The sequence below is a fragment of the Diachasmimorpha longicaudata genome, chromosome 13 (genome assembly GCF_034640455.1).
Source record: "Diachasmimorpha longicaudata isolate KC_UGA_2023 chromosome 13, iyDiaLong2, whole genome shotgun sequence".
NCBI lineage: Eukaryota > Metazoa > Arthropoda > Insecta > Hymenoptera > Braconidae > Diachasmimorpha > Diachasmimorpha longicaudata.
The window spans coordinates 5,298,535-5,319,615 of record NC_087237.1 but is presented as its reverse complement, the minus strand read 5'-3'; the positions used below and the strand labels follow the sequence as shown (position 1 = coordinate 5,319,615).

General features: G+C 38.7%; 1 protein-coding gene across 6 annotated transcripts in view; it reads right to left on the bottom strand.

Annotated features, from left to right (window-relative positions):
* Positions 1–21,081, bottom strand: part of LOC135168360 (tyrosine-protein kinase Btk) — a 47,325-nt gene that overhangs the window by 19,993 nt on the left and 6,251 nt on the right. For 3 of the 6 annotated variants that reach the window (XM_064132437.1, XM_064132438.1, XM_064132439.1), the window contains one exon: positions 17,618–17,962. In XM_064132437.1, the coding sequence (XP_063988507.1) occupies positions 17,618–17,962 (345 nt within the window). Of the gene's footprint in view, positions 1–3,033; positions 3,385–10,372; positions 10,591–17,617; positions 17,963–19,079; positions 19,197–21,081 lie in introns of those variants that run through there. The other 3 variants (XM_064132441.1, XM_064132443.1, XM_064132442.1) reach the window with 3 other exon arrangements.

Here is a 21,081-nt window from a genome sequence, read left to right as displayed (position 1 = left end):
CTAGTGTTTTCTTCTGTGCGAAATCGTCTCGTTTCCTCAGGGTTATTAAGCCCTGTCCACTTGCTTTTATATTCCGCGTCTCTTTCATAAAATGGAAAACCACATCCTTCATAAAAGAGCCATTTCAGGAGAGCAATGGGTCCATGAAAAAGCGGAAAACCCGCAGTTTTCATTTTTCGATAGTAGTTCCCATGTCACGTGGAAAAATGTCACGTAAAAATTCAATAAAATTTTAATTTAAAAAGACGCTGGATAAACTGGAGGAGACCAGAATTTATACAGCTTTTCACATCTTCTGACGTCACAGCTTATTGTTGGATACGATTTTGAAGTAGGTAGAGGATATATTTTTTTATTCCGGCCCTTCCCAGCCCTCACGGGTTAATGGAACCTACCCCCTGTCCCACTCACCCGACGAGAAAACGACTTCAACAATCGTACGAAACCTGCGCCGCGAAATCATAATAATTTCATAATTATTAGTGAACCCCGCCGGTTATTCCTTTCATATTTCCCGTCTCTCTTCCATAAACCGGAGTGTAACGAGTGCGTAAACCAGTATTTCTCATTGATCGACAGTACAATTTCCAAGTCATTAAAAAAAACTAGTCCACAAAAAATTGAGAATAAAATTATCTCTCAAAAAACATCTTGAATTAATAACATTATCTTCAATCCGGCGATGTTTTCTCCTTTGCGGCGTCATCTCATTTCATCATAATTACGAAGCCCTCTCCCAGCTATTCCCCGTCACCCTTTCACAAAATGGAAAATCACATCCTTCATAAAAGAGCAGTTCCAAGGCACCATATAACGGTAGGACGAAGTAAAACCGCGGAAAGCGGTATTTTTCATTTTTCGATAGTACAGTTTTTATGTCACATGAAAGAATGGGACCTAAAAAGTCGCAAAAATGTGAGTAAAAAAAAATGTTTAAAAAAACGCAACATCTGATACAGCCAAGTGAACACCGAGTGCTGAGCACTTCTACCAAGACAGTCGTTCTCGACCTTGCCAGAGAGAGTTTTACCGTTATACTTGCCACACGTTTAAGAAAAAAAAAAATTTATGCAGACGTATGGGTCTTACGAGCAACATCGGACTCAGCCAGCCGTGACCGAATATAAATTACAATACCCGGAGCAACAGTGTTGGGAATACTGTCATCCGTGTGCATCGATTCCTATTAGTCCAGATGTTACCAGATGTACCTGGGGAGGAGAGCATGGAAAGGTCCTGTTGCACCCACCGACGGGAATAATTCGCAATAATCAACGCCACCCAATATTTATACATTATCATTAACCATAAAGACAGCAATCAGCTCGATGATTAAATACACCGTTATTATTTACGTTGGCAATAAATTTATAATGGAATTTCGCTGACAAGTCCTTATTGAAATAATATTGCGCGGAATATTCATACGGCCGTTGGGTAATATTTAATATTTTCCGAGGGGAAGTTGGGTAAAACTGTACAGTTGTACATTTCAATTGAATATTTCGCGGTGAATTCAAATGAAGATCATTAATTTCGGTTAATTGGTACATGCGAGGAGGCGGAGGAGGGGAGAGGTGTGAGCCCCATGATCGGAGTAATTATTATTTAATTTTTCAATTGCGTTTGAATGTCAAAATCAAAACACGAGTCGGTGGTTATTTTTTTATTTTATTCGTCTCTGCTCCTCCCGTTCTTTCAGCGAGTTTGTGGGTTTCGCCCACTGCATGAAACCAAGGGGATTACATAGCAAAGTTGTGGCTTGCGCAAGGAGTTTCAATGTAACCGCCCCCGCCTAAACCCTGGTGAAACAGCATACTGAGTTGATGTGCCAGGACGCCTCGCTTGTCAGGCTCCTCAGCTGCCATTTGCTTTTACGTTCGGATGATTAATGACTTACAGATGGAAACACGTCAATGACTCGAAGAAAAAATCAAAATTAGAGGCAACGGAAAATATAGAGAACCGAAGAATATTGGAGAGTACATTAAACTCTCCCAAAATAGCTAGAACAGTCGATTTTCTTTAAAAATTTCCGAAATTCCAGGAATTTCCATGAATTTTCAGTTATTTTTCTTTCGCTAAAGTTCAGAACAATTTCTACTTTCAATTACCAACGACTGACGACGACATTTTATCGCAAAAATGCTAAAATTCCTGGAAAAGTACATTCATCTCTCCCGCTTCCTATTTCTCCATCTCATTTTCCGACCGGCACGAATTGTTTTTTTTATCAGACCGCGAAGAATGATCATTCGAACAATGACCTCACGCAACAGCTCCCCATAACACCAGAGTGCGGTTATAAAAATGACCGGAGAATGAAATAACGAATGAAAAAAAAAAAAAATGGTAATACCGTAAAAAAGTGAATGTCACCATGTTTTGGGAATCCCCGTCACTTTCCATTCACTTTTGCAACAAACAGCTGTGACATTTCGTGATTGCTCTGTACGTAGGGCAAACTAACCGAGCTCCATGCATCCTGACAATTACCCCCCTATAGGGAGATGGCAAAGGGTACACTACTGGGTATTCATTCCAGTTTGAAAACTCAATGCATAGTGATACCAAAAGCTACACACCCGTAAAGCCTGAAAATTTTGAATTATCCGAAACAACATCGGGAGAATGTAATCAATTTGTTTCAACATTTTCACTCCCACCCACCCACTGACTGGATCCCTTTGATCGAGGGAATTTTCGGAAAATATCCACGGAATAATAAACCCTGGAAACTAATGTATTGATTATATTACCCCCACCCCACATAATTTGGAGAAAACTTCAGGCGCACAAGTGCTATCATCAATTCACTGATATTTTTCATTTTATTTCATCCGCGTGTTTTCTTTCATTACGGTCTCCATTGCAATCGACACCCGGGCAATTTAATACCCCCTCCCCCTCCCCCAGAAATTGTTTCGACAGATGCAACGGTATATGAAGTATCAAAAAAATACTTGAAATAAATAAAATAAAAATTAAAGAACAAACTGAACCAAGTGGAGAGGAAATGGTACAATATTTTACCGGAAGTGACGTGTCCATGAGTACCGGTAGCCGAGTGTACAGCATTGGTGGCAGCATTGGCAACCTGCTTGAGGGCACTTATAACCATCATATTTGTAATTTCCTCGGGCTTTACACCTCGATAACCACTCAAATTTACACAAGTAATATCAACAGAATTTCACCCGTCCTTCCTCCGAGGCCCTTCAGCTTCGGGTATAACTCACTTTCCACTTGGCTATCCAATGATTCAATAACCGATTAGAAGATAACAGGGATGAACTTGGAAATGAAACTGACGTATCACCCGGAATGAACAAGTGTTTGGCCGACGTCTAGGTACCACTAGCAGCCGTCGACCACTGAAACCAACTCGACACCAGTCTTACAGTTTGTCCCTTCCCCCTCTCGTATCGTTTCAATTCAAGTCCTTCCACCGGCTTTTTTTTTTTCACCTCCACCACTCTTCAAGCTTGTTCTCCACAGCTCTTTCTCCCCTTCCACATGATATTTATCCTCGTCGGAGCCAAGTTTCACCTTCTATCGTGGATATACCTGGCTAGATGTTACTTTCCAAAGGCTTTTAATAATAGAATATAATCAGACTTAATGTTAAAAGAGTTTCCTCAATCGATGAACTTCCCCACCTCGTTAAAGAGACGATTGAAATTTTATCACCGGCTGGAAATTGATAAAATACACTCCATCCGATGTATCCACTGGTTAAAATAAAAATACTCATCACCATGAGAATAATAATTTTTTTTTCACGTGGCAATATCGACATTGTGCCATTGACACATACCTTGATATCAAGTATTTTTCCACTAAACTCGTGGAATAAAAAAATCGCCAACTGACGAGGAATGGAAAAAAGAATGTACCTTCGGAGACAACACGGAAGAGTCTCTGGAGTACGGGATTGGAATGTTGAAGCCTGTTTGCAAAACGTCACTTGCAATTCACTTGTGATTGTCTTGGGTTTTAAATGTCGAAAGAGCATTTATACATTTTTTTTTCCTCTTCTTTTTATTTTCATGGAGAGAAAAAAAGAGAAGGGAAAGGAGAGGCAGGAATACTGAAGCCCCGAGAGTATCCATTGCACCAGGCCCTCTCTTCCCTCACGTATAATGCAAACTACAACAGGAGAAATAAAAATGAATGCTGAGCCAGGGTGAGGGGGTGAGAGGTTTGAAAAAGGATGAAAACATCTTGGATACCCTGTCCCCCTGGTACTCCCACCCTACGATGGAGAATAAAAGTCGTGACTGATATTTTCACTGGTATATTCATCGACCCTAGGTAATAGCATCGGTATCTTGGCCTGGGGAACAGAGACGAGAGTGGGAGAGAGATGGAGAGAGACTGACTAACGGGTTTAACTAGGGAGATAGCGAAGTGGGGAAAATGTTTCACGAGTGTAACTATTAAGGGGGACAGTATTTTTCTTTTTGTGATGATGCTGTCTTTATGCTGAGATAAATTGCCAGAAACAATTTTAAATGTTAGAGGAGAGAGAGAAAGAGGGAGAGGTGAGCAGAGCTGAATGTTCTTCTTCGTTGGGAACTGGGGGACTGTCAACTTCACTCTGCTGTACGATTCCCTGTGATAGAGGAGTCCGTATTTCTGGAAGAATGCTTTTATTAAAGCTGAGATTGAAAAGACTGGTGTACAGCGATGAGGATTCTTTATGAATTGAAGATATTACGATGCACTCAAGAGGAATTTTCTTTTTTTCATTGTCTGAGAGGCTGATGAGATGGAAGGGCGATTGATAAAGCTGGAAAATTCAACATTCTGTTAATTTGTCGATGAGTTCATATTCGATAATTAAACTCCCTCGTGATGATAATTTTCATGAGTAATTGAGGGAGATTTTTTTTTCAATCGTCAATGGTTGAATTACACGAAGGGAAAACCATCGTTAATGATTACATCGACAATTTTCACCTCAATTACATGGTACCACAATTCATGAAATCTTCGCAATAATAGCGAATGGAGAATAGATTAATTGAATTTGCGATTTAATATTTACGCTGGAGTACCGGGGGCACTCTATATGCAATCGTGAATTGATTTATTTCACTCCCGAGAGAGCGTTGAGTGATGAACTGAATACGATAGATAATGAAAAACGTTAATACATAACAGTAATTAAAAACAAAAATATTAAACTCCCATTATTTTGCAAATTCAGTAGTGAAGTGGTGTAACTTTTAATGTCAAACTGAACTTAACCCATTTTGTAATCATAATTTTATGCGGAGAATGAGTGATTTTACGAGTAAAAGTTATCAGACCTTTCTCACTGTGAAATAAATTTTCGATGAAACACGGTCCCTTGACATTTTCCCCTGAAATAACTCATCATCGGAATAATTCAACAGGTAACGAGTTAAAAAAACAGATTTGATCATTTCCATTTCGTTTTATCACTCGACTAGTTTCCGTTGAAATGGAAAAAAATCATCGACAAATGTTCGACTAAAGTTCGAGTATAACTGACGTGTAATAACCCACACCAAGGGCCCCTTAAACCCTCTGAATGACATAATGTAGCAAATAGCAGAAAACTTATAATCCCCAATTGCTCATAAACTCGAGCTTCGTGCATCGAACTATTCTTTTTTTTTTTCCTTCCATTGTCTCATAACCAGGCAAAAACTAATGAAAAAAGTCGCTGCGAGATTACACCCTCAAAATACACGATATTCCGAAGCAATTCATAAAAGCATGGATAGGAGTGAGCTATCGAGTTTCGACGTTTTATATCGCATCTACAGTGCACGACATATAGCTGGAATAGCAGCGATCCCTGGGTAAAATTCAAGGGAGACCAATTTATCGCCTGCGCGAGCATCGAGAAAAGCACCAAGCACACACTCCTGAAATGGCCCTGGCTGGTGTTGGTGGTGGTCGTGCCAGGACTATCGAATCGCGTTTAAAAACCTCTTTTACAACGTTTACCCTGTATCCAACTTTGGATATTTTTCCCGTTACCCCTTTTTCACTCGCCCATTGACAGGAAATTTATGGAAAAACCTTTCGTCATTAATGTACAATCGTAAATTGTGAATATCCGGAGCAATTCACATAGTTTTTTTAAAAACATTCCACATTGAACCTGCTGTACAACTCCAATCATTTCTGGATTAATGAGACGTATTAAATAACACTCTGAATGATAACAAATCACATCGGTAGAATGTTCAACAGCTATTTCCAGGGAATTTTTCAGTACAAATGTATTTATCAAGTGGTGAAACCCATTGAATTGTCTGGCCTGGATTTTTGTGGAAAATGTACCGTTTTCTGAATAACATCACTGGCAACAACAATGCGATATTCTCGATGAATTGAATTTCTCCAAGACCACCAGTATTTCCCAGCATATTGTGAATTTTGTTGTGTCGTTGACTCAAGTGAAATTCTAAATGTACGCCCAGGGGGTCCTTTTCGATTCCACCCAGAATAGCTGTGTTGGTGTCACTGGTTGAAAATGACATGACAGTGAGGGCGGTGAGGCGAGAATGGATAAGGCATTAGGTTGTTATATATATTTGGGCCAATGAGTTCCTGAGGCGCGGCATCAACTGAAACATTGGCTCTTGTGCACTGTTGTGCTCAGGGGCTCGGCCCAGCTCATTATCTTCTCCCAGGCCATAACCAGCGACCTCGCTTCAACAAAAACCTCACCGCTAATTTTGTTGCAATTTTCATTTACTTTTATCATTGCACAAGTCCCTTCATCCTTTTTTCTTCACAATGCAATGAGTATTAGCGATGTTGTTAAATGAATAGATGTACGGCATTTCACACAGGATTGTTAATGTCAAAGGAAAACATAGAATTTAATTCACTTTTGTTCGGTTAATGGAACACTCGCTAATTGAGACTAAAAAAATTCAATGAAAATTTACCCTCTTTTTATCCAATTTATCATCGAACAATGCTAATGAAGAATTGATTTTCTTCTCATTTTAAATAGCTTGAACCTTTCATCCCATCAGATTCGTTGATGCTGACGATGGCATGAAGAAGAAAAAAAAAAGCCAGCACGAGCATAAAAAATTGAGCAAAGTGGCCGCAGGGCCAATCACGCTAGACAGTTTTCCTTTTATTTATGAGTTTGGTTGGGCAGTTTTACTAGGCAAAAAAGTCTGATCTTTTGCTCCAGGTTGCCAACACCAGCCTGGGGGAGTTTAAAAACCATTAAAAAAAAAGAAGGCGAATAAAAAAAAAAAGAAAAAGAGGGCGAGGTCGTCCGGCCGTTAAGACGTAAAGAAAAGAGGCACAAATAAAAATCAAAGGTCCTTAACACCCAAGTGTCTGTGTGAAACAGGTGTATGTATTTGTATCTTGTATAGGAGTTGCAAGTTTTACAAGTTCTTTAAGTGAGAATCAACCGCGGGATCTCGTGAAAAATGAGCGCCCCAGAGAGAAATTACGTCTGTATTTCGACACTTCGTGGATACACTTTCGTTTTGAATTGAAAAAGGACGAGATTTCAGTCAAGACTTTTTTTTTCGTATCATATTGTAACTAAAGATCGATGGATTTTTTTTGAAATAATTATTTAATGTGCATTCACGCCAATTAGCCAATTTCGACAATTACCGATGTTAAAAACAACAGAATATTGTTAATTGTTTTATCTCGGTATTGTAGATAGAGCCCCCATGGCGAACAAAACGAATTTCACCGAGCTATTGATCACAGAAAGTCGTTTGCCAATGGATATTAAATACTAATTGATATGCCTCATGGAGCACACACGAGTAAACCAATATTTCAACGTCAGAACATATTTGCAATACGTTTTAATGCATCTGAATAATTGATGGATATCGATCGGGGGGCCATTGCGACGAAAACTTTCATCGGTGAAATTGTAAAATAGTAGATAAATGAAACAAAATTCAATAAAAATCACCAGAAAAAAATATGAAAATTATTAAGTTTCTAGCCGTAATCTCTGAACAAAATTAAGTTCAATAAATAATGTGAGGTAGAACTGAAAATATCCGAGCCACTACGTAAATTCTAAGATTTATTCCGTAAAAATTAACAAGTCGCAGGAAATGTTATGGAACTTTCACGTAATTATTCCCGACCGTTCCGTAATTTTAATCTCAATCGCGTGTGGAAAATGCCATTACCGTCACGTAAAGTTTTCCAGTGGATTCTGTAATCACCGATGCGACAGATTTCCGTAATTTTTCCAGAATATCTGTCCTCCACCTACAAATAACCGAAGAATAATTTCCTACGAGGGATTATGCGAATAATTCCATTGCGTTTACTGAATATTTATCTTGGTATTGAATATGGAATTGGGTCTTGGTTCAACCTAGCGTATTATCCCCCTTAACACCATGAAAATTCTTCCTGAAATTGATGAGATGAGATTACACAGTCTCCTGAACATACACTATGGTATATTAGTGCATGGGTGACCTTAATCCCTGGAACGTATACTCACGTCTTTGAGGAAGAGATGCACTGGATATAATTCGTGATTGATGATACACAGTGTCAGCATAATACGGTGAAAATATTGGCCGGAAAATCATTTTCCCCGAGTGCAAAGCACTTATTCCCAAATACGATCCCATAAAAAAATATATGAACGCAGTGAATGGGCTGTTGCGAGTGATTCTCAATGTAATGAGACTGAGTAACATCTTCCTCACCAGTCACGAACTACCTCGTCTCGTTGAAAAAAATCCTATTTTATCACTCCACCCATTCGAAATATCCAACAGAACACCCTGGAAATATCATTTGTTCCACGAAATGGCCGAGCAAATATCCAATATCCAATAATCGACTGAAGCTGGGGGCATCAATTTATAATAACAGTGACCAACTACACCGAGCCGGATATTGAATAGCCAATGAAACCACAGGGTGATGGATCCCCGTTGAAGTCATCCACGAAACAGGCGCGTATACACGTGGCAACAGTATATTATCCATAAACGCTTCATAAAATCAGACTCAGGGTAGCGAATGACAACGAGAGGGATTCATATCGTCCAGATATATGTAGAGCTTCCCAATACAATGTTCGATACTTGAACTCCAGTTTTCCACTGTTCATCTGGCTATTTTTCAATGTTTATCGATGAATTTCAAACGATACTGCAGGATAATTGTGACTGCGCTGAGAAAAAATAATTATTTTTGCCAAATATCTCCCTAGCTCCCTAACTCTAATTAAATTTAATGATCATCTTATTTATAACTTTGAGTGAACTCCTGCAATAATCCTGACCATTGATTCATTGAAATTTTTCCCTCAAAAAAATCAGAAATTTATAAAAGCTAAATAATTATTGATGGAGTTCATTCAGGGTCATGTAGAAAATTCACATCTTCTAGAGTAATGGTATTAGTGTAACTTGAACCTACATGGGTCCTCCTTGATAATAATTAAATACAATTAAATACAGTTTTGGCAAAAATAATTTTTTTTTTCGTGGGCCTCCACCTGCCACTGTTCACAATCTACATGGTAACCACCATAACCACCTGATGAAAATCCACCTACACAACTCACCAGCATTCGCAATCCAATAATCGATAATTATCCCAGTGATTCCCACGAATATCCCAGTGCAATTGCCACTCTACAACCTCCAACTTCCGTTTATTAGATCCATCGAGTGTCGAAAACTTTTGTGAAAAATCGTTTACCAGTGAGAAACTGAAGAAATAACTAGAAATGAAAAGCTCGAGGTACACATCTCATGACGTATATCGACACTTTTCTGATATTTCTAATGGCTCAGAGTTTAAGGACATCCACGTGGTTCGGCAATTAAATTGCGTCTGAAGAATTTTCTTTTTGAGTTATTTTTCCCTCTCGATGATGGAGCGAGTGGAACAACTAATATTGATTGTTATTGTTGACGATGTTAGATTTGAAACAGTAACTTTGCTCATGAACTTCATTCCATGGGAAATTCCAAGAATTTGATTGAATCCAAATTTTAGAGCAGAATGACGATATTTTTTCATTTATTTAAACTTTTTATGAATTTTCCCTCACTCGCAATTTCAAGAATGTTTTTTCAACGATTTTTCGCATATTTATGATCTTTACGAAGCGATTGACATGAAATTCGCAGTTTCCGTGAAATAAAATTCCCCGAAATCTCGATAAAACGATAAAGCAGTGAAAAAAAATCCCGGACGGTGAACTGAAACAAGATTGAATATTTCAATTGAATCGGTGAATTTAATTTCAACAACGCTCCTCCAAATCTGATGAATTCCAGTCAACTGGAATTTGTCGTTTATTGAGGCAAAGAAAGTCCCTCCATCAGAATTGTCCAGCGAACTGTGCAATTACCTGCAGCAAGTCCCACAGCGAACTTCCAGAAGGACCACCGACATCCAAAGAGCTTCATAAATTCACGTTCCCTCATGCTTCACCACAATTTGGCGCTTCTCAACAAGCCCGAAATGGCCTTCCCCGAGCAGCTCACTGTTATTAATCCACCTCCAATCACCATTAACATATACACCACATGCATTATTATGAATTCACATCACTTTGATCCACCGAGCTCTTCATTATCGTGCCTTGTCAGTGTACATACACTCACTGCTACGTTTGTATATCCTTCTTCAGCCATCTCCTCACTTGGCAGCTCACTGACCGAGCCAGTTCCCCTCAGAGAAGCCGGTCTTTGGCCGACATATGTGTTTGTGCCATGTAAATATGTACACGATTCAAGGCATAACACATAGATGATTAACGTGAAAGCAACGCACGGTTTAAACATTAACCATTTCCATAGCTTTTACTCTATTCCTCGATCATTTATTTCAACTGCAAACAGCTCCAATGCAGGTGTACACTGCATTATGTACAATTAGAATAGAACATTTATTATCATGTCATAAAAATTGCACTCTTTCAATGCAGTGGATAAATTTCAATAATGGAGACACGGAAATTCAACGGAAATACGTGATCCCTTAATTGGATACATGCTACCAAATTGGTGATGAAATTTTTAGTGAATTTCTCTGTCATCCTTTGTTCCAGTAAATATTGTTTCAATTTTTTTAAACGGACAATCTCTTGTTCAACGCACAAGTGCACGACTTCGTCGACAATTCTGAATTTTTTTCGACTTTTTGATGTTTACACCGAGTGCTGTTATGCTAGATCCTGCTGAGGCTCGATGTAAATTACCTTCGCATTGAATTTAGTTGTGAAATTTCAATATGAAAAACACGATCCCTTAATTGGACGTACAACAACATTGGTAATAAAATTTTTAGTACAAAGAGGAGTTGCATAGTCCCCTGGTATTTTCCTGCTTCAGAATATTTTACATCCATTTTTATGGAGAATACCTCTCCCTGGATAATCCATAAATGTGATAGAAATCCATCTTCCAACCATATTGTACTACGCCATAAGCAAAACTCTCTCTCCTCGTGTAGTGGTGAAATACGGTTTGTGTCTCAACGGATAGCAAAGTGACTATGGAATGTGTCGCTGAGGCAAGAGTTATGTGGTAGCAACCTTGGATGTTGACTAGTGTGTCTCGGCCAGTTCCGGAGGTAGAAAACTCCTGGGGGATGTACTTTACATGTGTATTTGTACATGAAACTGTACTTGATACATACGTATCTGTGAATTTACTTATCAAACCCTGTAAATGTCACAGTCAACTAGAATCAAAAGTTTTTAGTCAAATCCTCTGGAGTTTCTGTGACAAACTTTTCGTCACATGTTCAGGTTAATCAGGTGCCCAGATGAAAGGACAGTGTATACGCAGGTGCACATCCCACAGTTGTTTCAAAGGACTCATGTTTTTCCAATGAACAAACATAGCCAACTGATTGGATTTTCATAATTGCATTAGCATCACTAACCAGTTTATTTCGCCCTGAGAATGATAATAAAATTTATCGTAATTGGATTGACGGTGACGATTTTCTGGTGAAGAACAAAATCAAATAACAAGCTGATGGGATTCAATGGCGTCGAGTAATTAAATCCTGAGTTACTTTCGAGTCGATGTAATCCTTGCGTTAAATTACAGTTTTAAATACTTCAAAGAGTCAGCTTCAAGCTGAATCATTTATCAGAAGAATGAGTAAGTTTTTTAATAAAAAAATTTATGTACCCGTTCCTCCGGAAGATGAAGAACAACTTATCTCCATCTTCTTATCATTTATGGAGTGAAATACTTCAACGAGAACGCAATCGTCCAATTATCACTGTCAACTGAAGCTAAAACTACAATTTAAACCTAATTCAAACCAGCTGATTCACTTCAACGTCTAACGAGGGGGCATTGTTACCCCGGGAAAATTCATTGACTCAAGTAAAATTTTCCCCCGTGAATTTAAGATTGCAAATGGAGTAAGTGAGAAAACGGAATTCGATCGTTTAAATCCAGATACGTTGGCAATGAAACTTCTCGTTGAACAGTGAGAATATATTGAAACGCTTCTAGCTCCTCACTCTTACCCATCTGTACAGTAAACTCGAAAGTCTTTAAAGCAAAGTTCTGAATCCAATAGCCATTCAGCGTTTGCCAACACCTATACTGTCATTGCCAATCCTCAAGTTGGATATCCTGGTCTTCTATTGTACGTAGTTCGTTAAATAAAGCTCACTAAACTCGGGAAAAGTTAAATCCCATTAAGCAGAAGCCATTCGAAATAGTTTGAGAAACCATGTGCCTGTGGTATTTTGAATTTGTACCCCTTACCAGAACAACAGACTAAAAAAAAAATATATATACATAAACAATGAGTAAAACATCATGTCAAGCCACAAAATATATCTCAAACTTCCGCCTCTTTAATTTTCATCTGCAGCCACTGTAATGTACAAGTGAATGCGGTTTTTGTCATTCCCTTTTCCTGAATTATTTGTCATTCTCGAGAAGTTATAGAACCCGGGGGGATAATAATAGATATTTGTTTTTCTCAGGAGGCAGTAAAGCAGGATATGGTTCGGCCATATAAAGTAAAAAGAAGATTAAATAACTGGAGGGGGTTAAAAAGAAAGAAATTGGTATTTTCTTCGGGAGTTTAGTGGGTTAGCTGTGGAGTAAGGTGAACACAATGATAAATCTGGGTCTAAGCCACCTTTATATGGAGTCGTATACGACAAAGATCTCTGGTTATACCCCCGAGGGACTCTTCCAACTTCACAACTGGATGTTACATGGAGTTGCTTATTAAATCCTCGAGTGGATATGCAACAATGTTGTCTCTTCTCTCCTTCTAAGTTTCTCTGTTTGGGGTTGACCAGTCTTTGAAGAAGAAAATAACAACAGTCAACTGAATATTGAAGAGATGCATTAAAGTCTGCTCTATACGTCATTTCTATGCGAACTATGATAAATGTGTACTTTTATAAATGAAGAGTTTCTTTGCCCAGTAACAGCGAGAGTGAAAAAGTAATTCAAATTCTACAGTAAACACGAATTAATGTAATTGAGGAGGAATGGAGAGTTCCTTTGAAAAGGTGAAGCAAATAAATACTAACGAGACTCCCAACGCTGCCCCATGAAACTGAAAAATTCAATTTAATTACCTCCTCTTTACCGAGTTTAATTCACAAGTTGAGAAAAATCATAAAGTAGAATTTTAATAATAACGCGAATGTGCATAATTGAAATTTAATTCAGCCTCACATCAGAAATCTCGGCTTCTCATACGGAGTTGAGAAAGCCCTGGCTTCTATTAACGGAATGGTGAAGAAATAAAAAAAAAAACCACCAGTGGAGAAAAGGATGAAAGAAAAAACCAGCTAGGCAAAGAGAAAAAGAGAAACGAAGCTGAGTGAAGACACGAGACGAGCCCGAAAAGGGAGAGAGTGAGGTGAGTGAAGGAAGAGAGGGGCAACTCTGTGAGTGGAGCATGCATCAAGTTTTAACGAGGTCTAGGACCGAATGGGGTAAGGTCGGACGTAGCTCGTCGAGGAGATACTTTGCGGGATACAAAGACCACAAGAGCACCCACCAGCCGTTAGCCCAGAGATAGACGTATGAAATGTGGGTGATTTGATGTGAAGTGTTCAATGGAAAAAAAAATTATAATTTGCCAAAGTTAAACGAAAATATAATTGATTGGGGGTGGGCCAATAGTGGATGAATTTAATTGAACTGAACACTGAGATTCACCGATCCAGATTTCGATTTTATTTCAGGGAATGAAGTATCGATTTTTTGTGGATAAAAATTGTTTTGATGAGGACAGCATTATTAGTTTTTTTATCGAATAATAATGTTGATCTCCAGACAGCGATGGTCTGGTAGTTAATCTGGAATCAGGATTTTCCAACATCAAAGCAGTCGTCGGTTGACAGAGTGTAAGGCAATAAGATACCAACACCTAGACAGAGAAATTTGTATTTGTAGGGTAGTGAGTGAGGCAGGTGGATGATCAAAGCAACTTGTATCAACACTAATGACTCCAATGTATTCGGACGTATCAGCGTTGTCAGTGTAAATTAGTGTACGTTCGATCGTAGCTGAGCTCATTGAAAATACCTTGAGATCAACTGCCACGCAGTCTCAATGGGTTTGTTCATTACAAATCCACCCGACTGCCGAGGATTCGTGTCTTGCACTTGGACAGACACGCCTCAGGGACAAATTCTAGGATGAATGCAACGTCATGGTTAATCACGTAGCAATTGGGTCACTATCATTTAACAATCTCATGTGTTCCAGTGAACACTGTTCCTTACTTTGCTGATTCAGCTAATTAACTGTTGTTGAGTTTATATATTCAATTATGAAATGCTGTAGGATCTTGGGATTTCTCCGCTTGTCAAATTTCAACTCTAATTCATGGTATCATTCAATAGTATTATGGTGATTACAACTTGGCATGAGACAGACTAGTGGAGTTGGCTGAAATTTTCAAACAGTGAGAATTGTTGCAGACGGTGGTTATATTATTCGTCAGCGATTCACTCGTCTGTAGATAAATCGATCAAGATACTTCTCTATGTATATCTTGGAAGAGGGGTCTTTCATCAGCAGAGAGGAGCCTTCTTCAGATTCACCATCCTCCAGACTCACGCGGATACAAGGGACAATTGCAGAGCTTTTCATGAGAGTCCAAGAAGCCTCTACGATTGGATTTTGCCAGAGATTACTTTCACAATGAAAAGAAACTCTTTCACTGAAGTTCTCATTTTTTTTTCTCCCCCTCCCCCCTCTCCCTCTCTCACTCCTTGCTTTTTCTTTCAACATTTTTCAATGGATTTAATCAAAGTCTCAAACTACGTCTTAATTTATTAGTTTTCATTTTGTCACATTTCCTCTCGAGAACTCTCGTCCCTTCTGCCAACCCCTCGTTCTTTCGGAATTTATTATCATAATTCATCGTATCCATCCGTTCGAGTATCTTACGGCAATGTCTTTTCCCCTCGAATATTCGAGATCTGGAACTTTTGAAACCTCAACTCTACTTCTCCATCGTCGTCAGGCTATCCCAGCCAACTTCCACTCTCTTTTACGTCCCATCCTTGCATCACTCCTCTGAACCAACTCAACTCTAGAGGAAAAAGAGATGAAAATAAAGGAAGCAATGACAAGTTTTTTTTTTCTCTGCTCGACTGAAAACTTTTCATAGACTGTTCCAGAGAGGATTTCAAAAATTGCAATTTCATTTTTCCCATTCCGAGATAAGTTCGAAGGGACGAAAGATGGTGGCAGACGATAACCAATACGACAATTAAAAAATGAGTGATTCATAGGACAAGATGACGAATCGAAAAACTTTAAAGACTTATTGGAGAATTTTCAGTCCTCGATATACGAAAGCCAATGATTTTCTGGCAATAAAGCCGAGTTGAAAATTGTTCAAGAACTCGTGTGCTAGGAGCTTCACGAAAGAACACTTCAACGTGAACACGAGATTAACATATTCACGGGTCAATGAATATAAACGCGCCCCCCGAGGTGTTTAACATTATTCCCCAGTGGTGGCGAATTCATGAAAAATATTCACTCCAATATTGTGAAAATAATGAGAAGCTTTCGTAAATTATTAGCTGATTTTTTTTTTATCTCTCTCTCTCTTCCCATTCACTTGACCTGGAATATAAAATTGCTAACCGTGTTATCGTCAATCGTCCACCAAACACGATGTTTCACATAAATATTTTCTGCTCGCGTGCACTATCGATCAATAAAAAAACGTGGAATAAAAAAAAATGTCAGGGATTTATGTGTTCTGACATTCCCATATTTTATACGAGAAAGCCACGGTACACTCACTTCTCGAGCATTATCGTCGTTGTTTTTCGCTCATGCTTTGTAATATTTTTTTCTGCACTCATATTTTTTAACGGAGCCATTGACGGAAACGATTTACCACTGAATTTCTCCAAATACCGAGAAAGAAAGAATTCAAAACGTCACATTGCCGTCGTGAGGGGCTCATTCCTATCCTCCCAAGAATCGGCATTGTGTCAAAGTTGAATAAAAAAAAAAACGGAAATGGGGAAGGGGGTGGAGTTTGAAACGTCTGGCAAGGTAGCATCTCAACATGAGACTCCCAGGAGTGTAAAACTCTGCAACGAAGGGATGAGAGTCCAAAAGAAAAAGCAGAAAAATATAGAAAGAAAATAAAAGTTGCTCAACTTTGCTAAATGGCTTTAATGTCCTCATGCAAGAACAAAAGTTAAATGGTTAAAATTTATGCAGTGACGATTCATTTTCCCCAGTCCATTGACCTCGTTTAAATTTCCGCAATTTCCCAGATGGCTTCTCCCTTTTTTTACCCCTATTCTATTTCCTCCCTCCCTCCCAAGTTCATTTTTTTGTCTCTCCCATCACCCCCCTCACCCTTTGAGGACATGCTGATCGAAAAGGAATACGGGCAGCACGTCGGCTCTGTCAGTTTCACGTTTTGGTAGCCACTTGCGAGAGAGAGAAAAAAAAATTTCCCCTAACATCGTTAGATACTCGCTTTGATCCAGCTCTTTCTCTCGCAATAGCAAAAAGAGAGAGTAAAGGATAATTCACATTGGATGGGGATGATTTTTTTTTTGTCGGAATGCCCCCAGGGGGGGTTATGTCAGATCCCGTGGAAAATCGATTTATCACAGTGACAATATTGGAACTGTCGACAGTAGACAATTTTCCAGTGGTACCCTTGGATTTTCATGGAATTGAGAAACATATATACACATATATATTCATCATAATTCACAGGCTATCAGTTAATTATCGATGCGACTCGTTTGGTGGCTGCATCGAATACTCAAATTTACAGGTACCCAGGGGCAAGACTGATTTAACAGAGCCCCGTTATCAAATTACCAATTATTATCTGCAATTATGCTCAACCGAGCGTCTTAGTTAATGTCCGTTTAATCCCCATGCGATTGGGCAGTAATTTTCTCTCGTTCAGTTGATGTTTAAAAAAAATGAAACACCAGAAAATGAAAAAAAAAATCCGCTCGGTGGAGTCAACTAATTGATTGACGTGAAAAGCTGCAGAAAAATCCCGACAAACCAATAGAGAGATGAATGCCAGGGGGGGGAGAGTGTGAAAACAATTGACAGAATTAAACAAGAATTTAATTGAATTGTGTACGAACCAATTGTCGAGCGTGCCTGGGACTGAACTACTGGATTGTTGTTAGTTTCAGCAGCACTACCAGTTGTACTAGTAGTTGATGTAATTGTAGTTGCTGTTATTGTCGTTGTCGGCTGCTGTTGAATTCGTCTATCTGCCTCACCTCCAGAAGCGTTGGTTATTGTGTTAATTGATGGTGAGGCGTTTGTGGAATTTGTCGAGTTACTAGACGGTGGCTTCGATGACCACGAGCTGCAGGTATCACAGCCCTCAGCGCTCCGAGTTGACAGACGACAGCAGGACCAGCGTTTTCCGCTCCAGAGGCCAGCGTGATATCTACCAGAGAGGCCTGGATTTTCACTGCAAACTGCAAACAACAGTAGTCATAAATTCAACAATATGCATTTCAATGACAATTGAATTTTTCATTTGAACCAGTGAATTATGAAATTGCCCATTGTGCTTTATATTCCCTAATGAATGCTGGAAAAACCAGTTGGTGCATGTTATACTGTTAGCCCTTGTAAAAAAAAAAGTTACAACTCTGGGCTGGATAAATTTATGCAAGAGAAGAAACAGCATTTTATCACCAGAATGTTCGCTTTTCTCGTAACTGACTCTCAGAACTTTATTACTCAATTCATCATAAATGCGTTGCAAAAGATCAACTCGTGAAAATTGAATCGAATCTAAACGTAGTTTTAACAAAATATAGGAATAATCCTCGAGGCATTCACTGAAGATGGAAAATTTTTCTTCCAAATGACTTGTGATGCTTGAATGAGTGTCCTTGACGTAGTGGAAAATAAAAATGAAAAACTCGACGGATAATATCTAGTGAGCCTTTCAGGATAATTTGCGATGCTTTCCGACACTATCGTTATTTTCCTGAATCCACTCCATCTCTCTCTCATTCCCTTTCGCCAGCAGTGACACATCAAAGCTTGTTCCTCTTTACTCATTCGAGTTCACTTCCATGGCGAAGAGTACTCCTGTATATTTTAGCTTATTTCTCTTCTTTTTTTTTCACTCCTTCACTCACTCTGTCTCTCATCACTCGTTTTTTCTATTCAATACGCAAAGCACAACACCACTGACAAACGGAAATGCAGTAACTTCGTTGGGGGTGTCTCGTTACGGTGGCGTAAAAACTGTCGTGCGGTAACATTGTCCAGGTGAAATGGGTTTTCACGGTCCACAAATGATGCGAAAAAAAAATTGTAAGAAATTATGTGAAGGGGAAAATATTTGTTGGAATATCATTTCTCTGGTTTTGGAGGACTCATCAACGGAGAAAGTAAATTTTTAATCTGAATAAAAAATGATAATTGTGCTCCCAAATATAGGGAGAACATTATTAATTTCTGGTTCTGCTTAAAAGCCCTTCAGAATGTAGAAAAAAAATTGGGACGTGTTGGAGAAAAATATAGTCTCCTCGTTAATCAATGATTAATGCAATTCCCCTGCAAAACTGAATTTTTTACTTCGATAATTTTTCTTCCGCCCCCCTATTTCCATTCGCTTTCTCGCATTGTTCCGTTGATAAATTGAAAAACCTCGGTAACTCTCGTGTACGCAGCACAAAAATATGCGACGAATAAGAGCCACCAAGTTTTTCCTCAACTTTGTGGACACTTTTTATTTCCCCCACTCAGTCTCTGTTGAACACCTTTTTACTCGTCTTGAAGGACGTCATCAACAGTACACCCACGTAGTGCCGTTTATCATTAGCGTGTTCGCCGACCTGATAACGCAACTGTTATTCTTTTCACTTCCATTTTTCAATTCCGTTTATTTTTATTCACTTTTTTCCTTATTACGTCCCGTTGAGGTACTTTTGTTTCACTATCGGTCTCTAATATCAGCCTGGTAAAGACACAAGAGGAGGAGAAAAAAAAAATGGGATTTGATCTTCATTGGCAGGAGTTGAATTACGTTGGTTATCGGGGGGAGGGCTTGACAGGCTCTCCCTCGGCCACAATTCCCAATACTGGTCATGATAGATATCCCACTGACACTTCCGTTCTGTCTTCAATCCTGTCAGAAATAGAAGAACCAAGCACCTGACGTTCGCATAATGCTCCACTTTTTTCCTCACACTGGTTATTATTGACTCGAACGGGTCGTTGTTGCAATTTTTAGAGATTCAATTGACCCGGTGAATTTGCACTCCACTTTATTCCCATTCTCAACTGAATTTCAAAAGTTTTTCTCCACTTTTTTTTTTCTGCCCAACCATCGACCTACGGTGTAATCAAACTTTTGTGAAAATGAAGTTGAATCTTTGATGGTGTTGAGCAAAAGTTTTTGCTCTCAATGGCAATTTTTTTTTTTTTACATTGAATTCATGGACGAGGGGAAGAAATGGAACGTCTGTCAGCTATATACTTTCCTTTTTGTTCGCTCTGATAATTAAGCTCACATAAATTAATTCATTTCAAGTCGTTTTTCATTCGGTGGATATAATAACTCCGTATTTCCGGCGGCCAGGAGTATATTCCGCTTCCCAATTATCTTCTCAGTATCTATCTTCTGGTCATGTATTTTTTTTTTCTTCATTCTCTATAGTGTTTTTCCCTCCATTCAGTTTTGCCATATATTTTTTTTTCTCATTCTCGCGATGAAAAGAGTAGGTAGTGAGCCAGTAGTCCCTGCAGTTATGTTTTTCTTAATCTAATCCGTCGAGTCTAATTAACTTTGTAATTACTTTTCCACAACTCTAGATGATGGCAGTGTGCACTCACGAAGTCCACATTAACATTGCACTTTTAGGTAAGCTCCTCGGGGTGGTCCTCAGTCGTGATTTGCGATTCTCTTTTTCATATGCATTAGCCCAGGGATAGTAGAAAACGAGTGAAGGAAGTCGAGGAAAAAAAAAACACGGAGGAAGAGTGGGAATAAAAAGTACGGCAATTTTCTTAATCCCTCAGGACTTTTGCCTCTAAATCAAATCTTTCATCTTCCCCAAACACCCTGTGACACAAATTAAATTCACAGAATGCTGGATAAAAAAATGTTATATGTTACCCTCCCATTAAAAGTGCATTTAATGTTCTTGCGGTTGAATTCATGAGGAAAAAAAAAGGGTCAAGGAAAATTAAAGGTGAGAACTTCAGAGCTGCATAAACATCAATAAAAAGTTGAATTTTCATTTAAACTGGGTGAACAGTCAATTTCAAAGTCGACCGCTCAACTTACAATGGATTATTCCGAAATTGTCGCTTATTCAGCCCCCACTGTTTGCATTTGATAATAATTTACGAAGCATTGAAGCGGTTTCTTCCTTTATTTCTGGCATAAAAATCCTGATATTCGTTTTAGTGTTCTACAGTGAAAAACTTTTGTTAAAAACTAACCCAACGGTCTAGAAAAAGTCCTCGAGCTCTACCGGAAATCACATTATTTTTGTGGAACATAAAAGTTCTACTTCAAAATATTACAATAATAAACAAAATAAAGAATAAAGATTTTACCCGCAAATTTGGA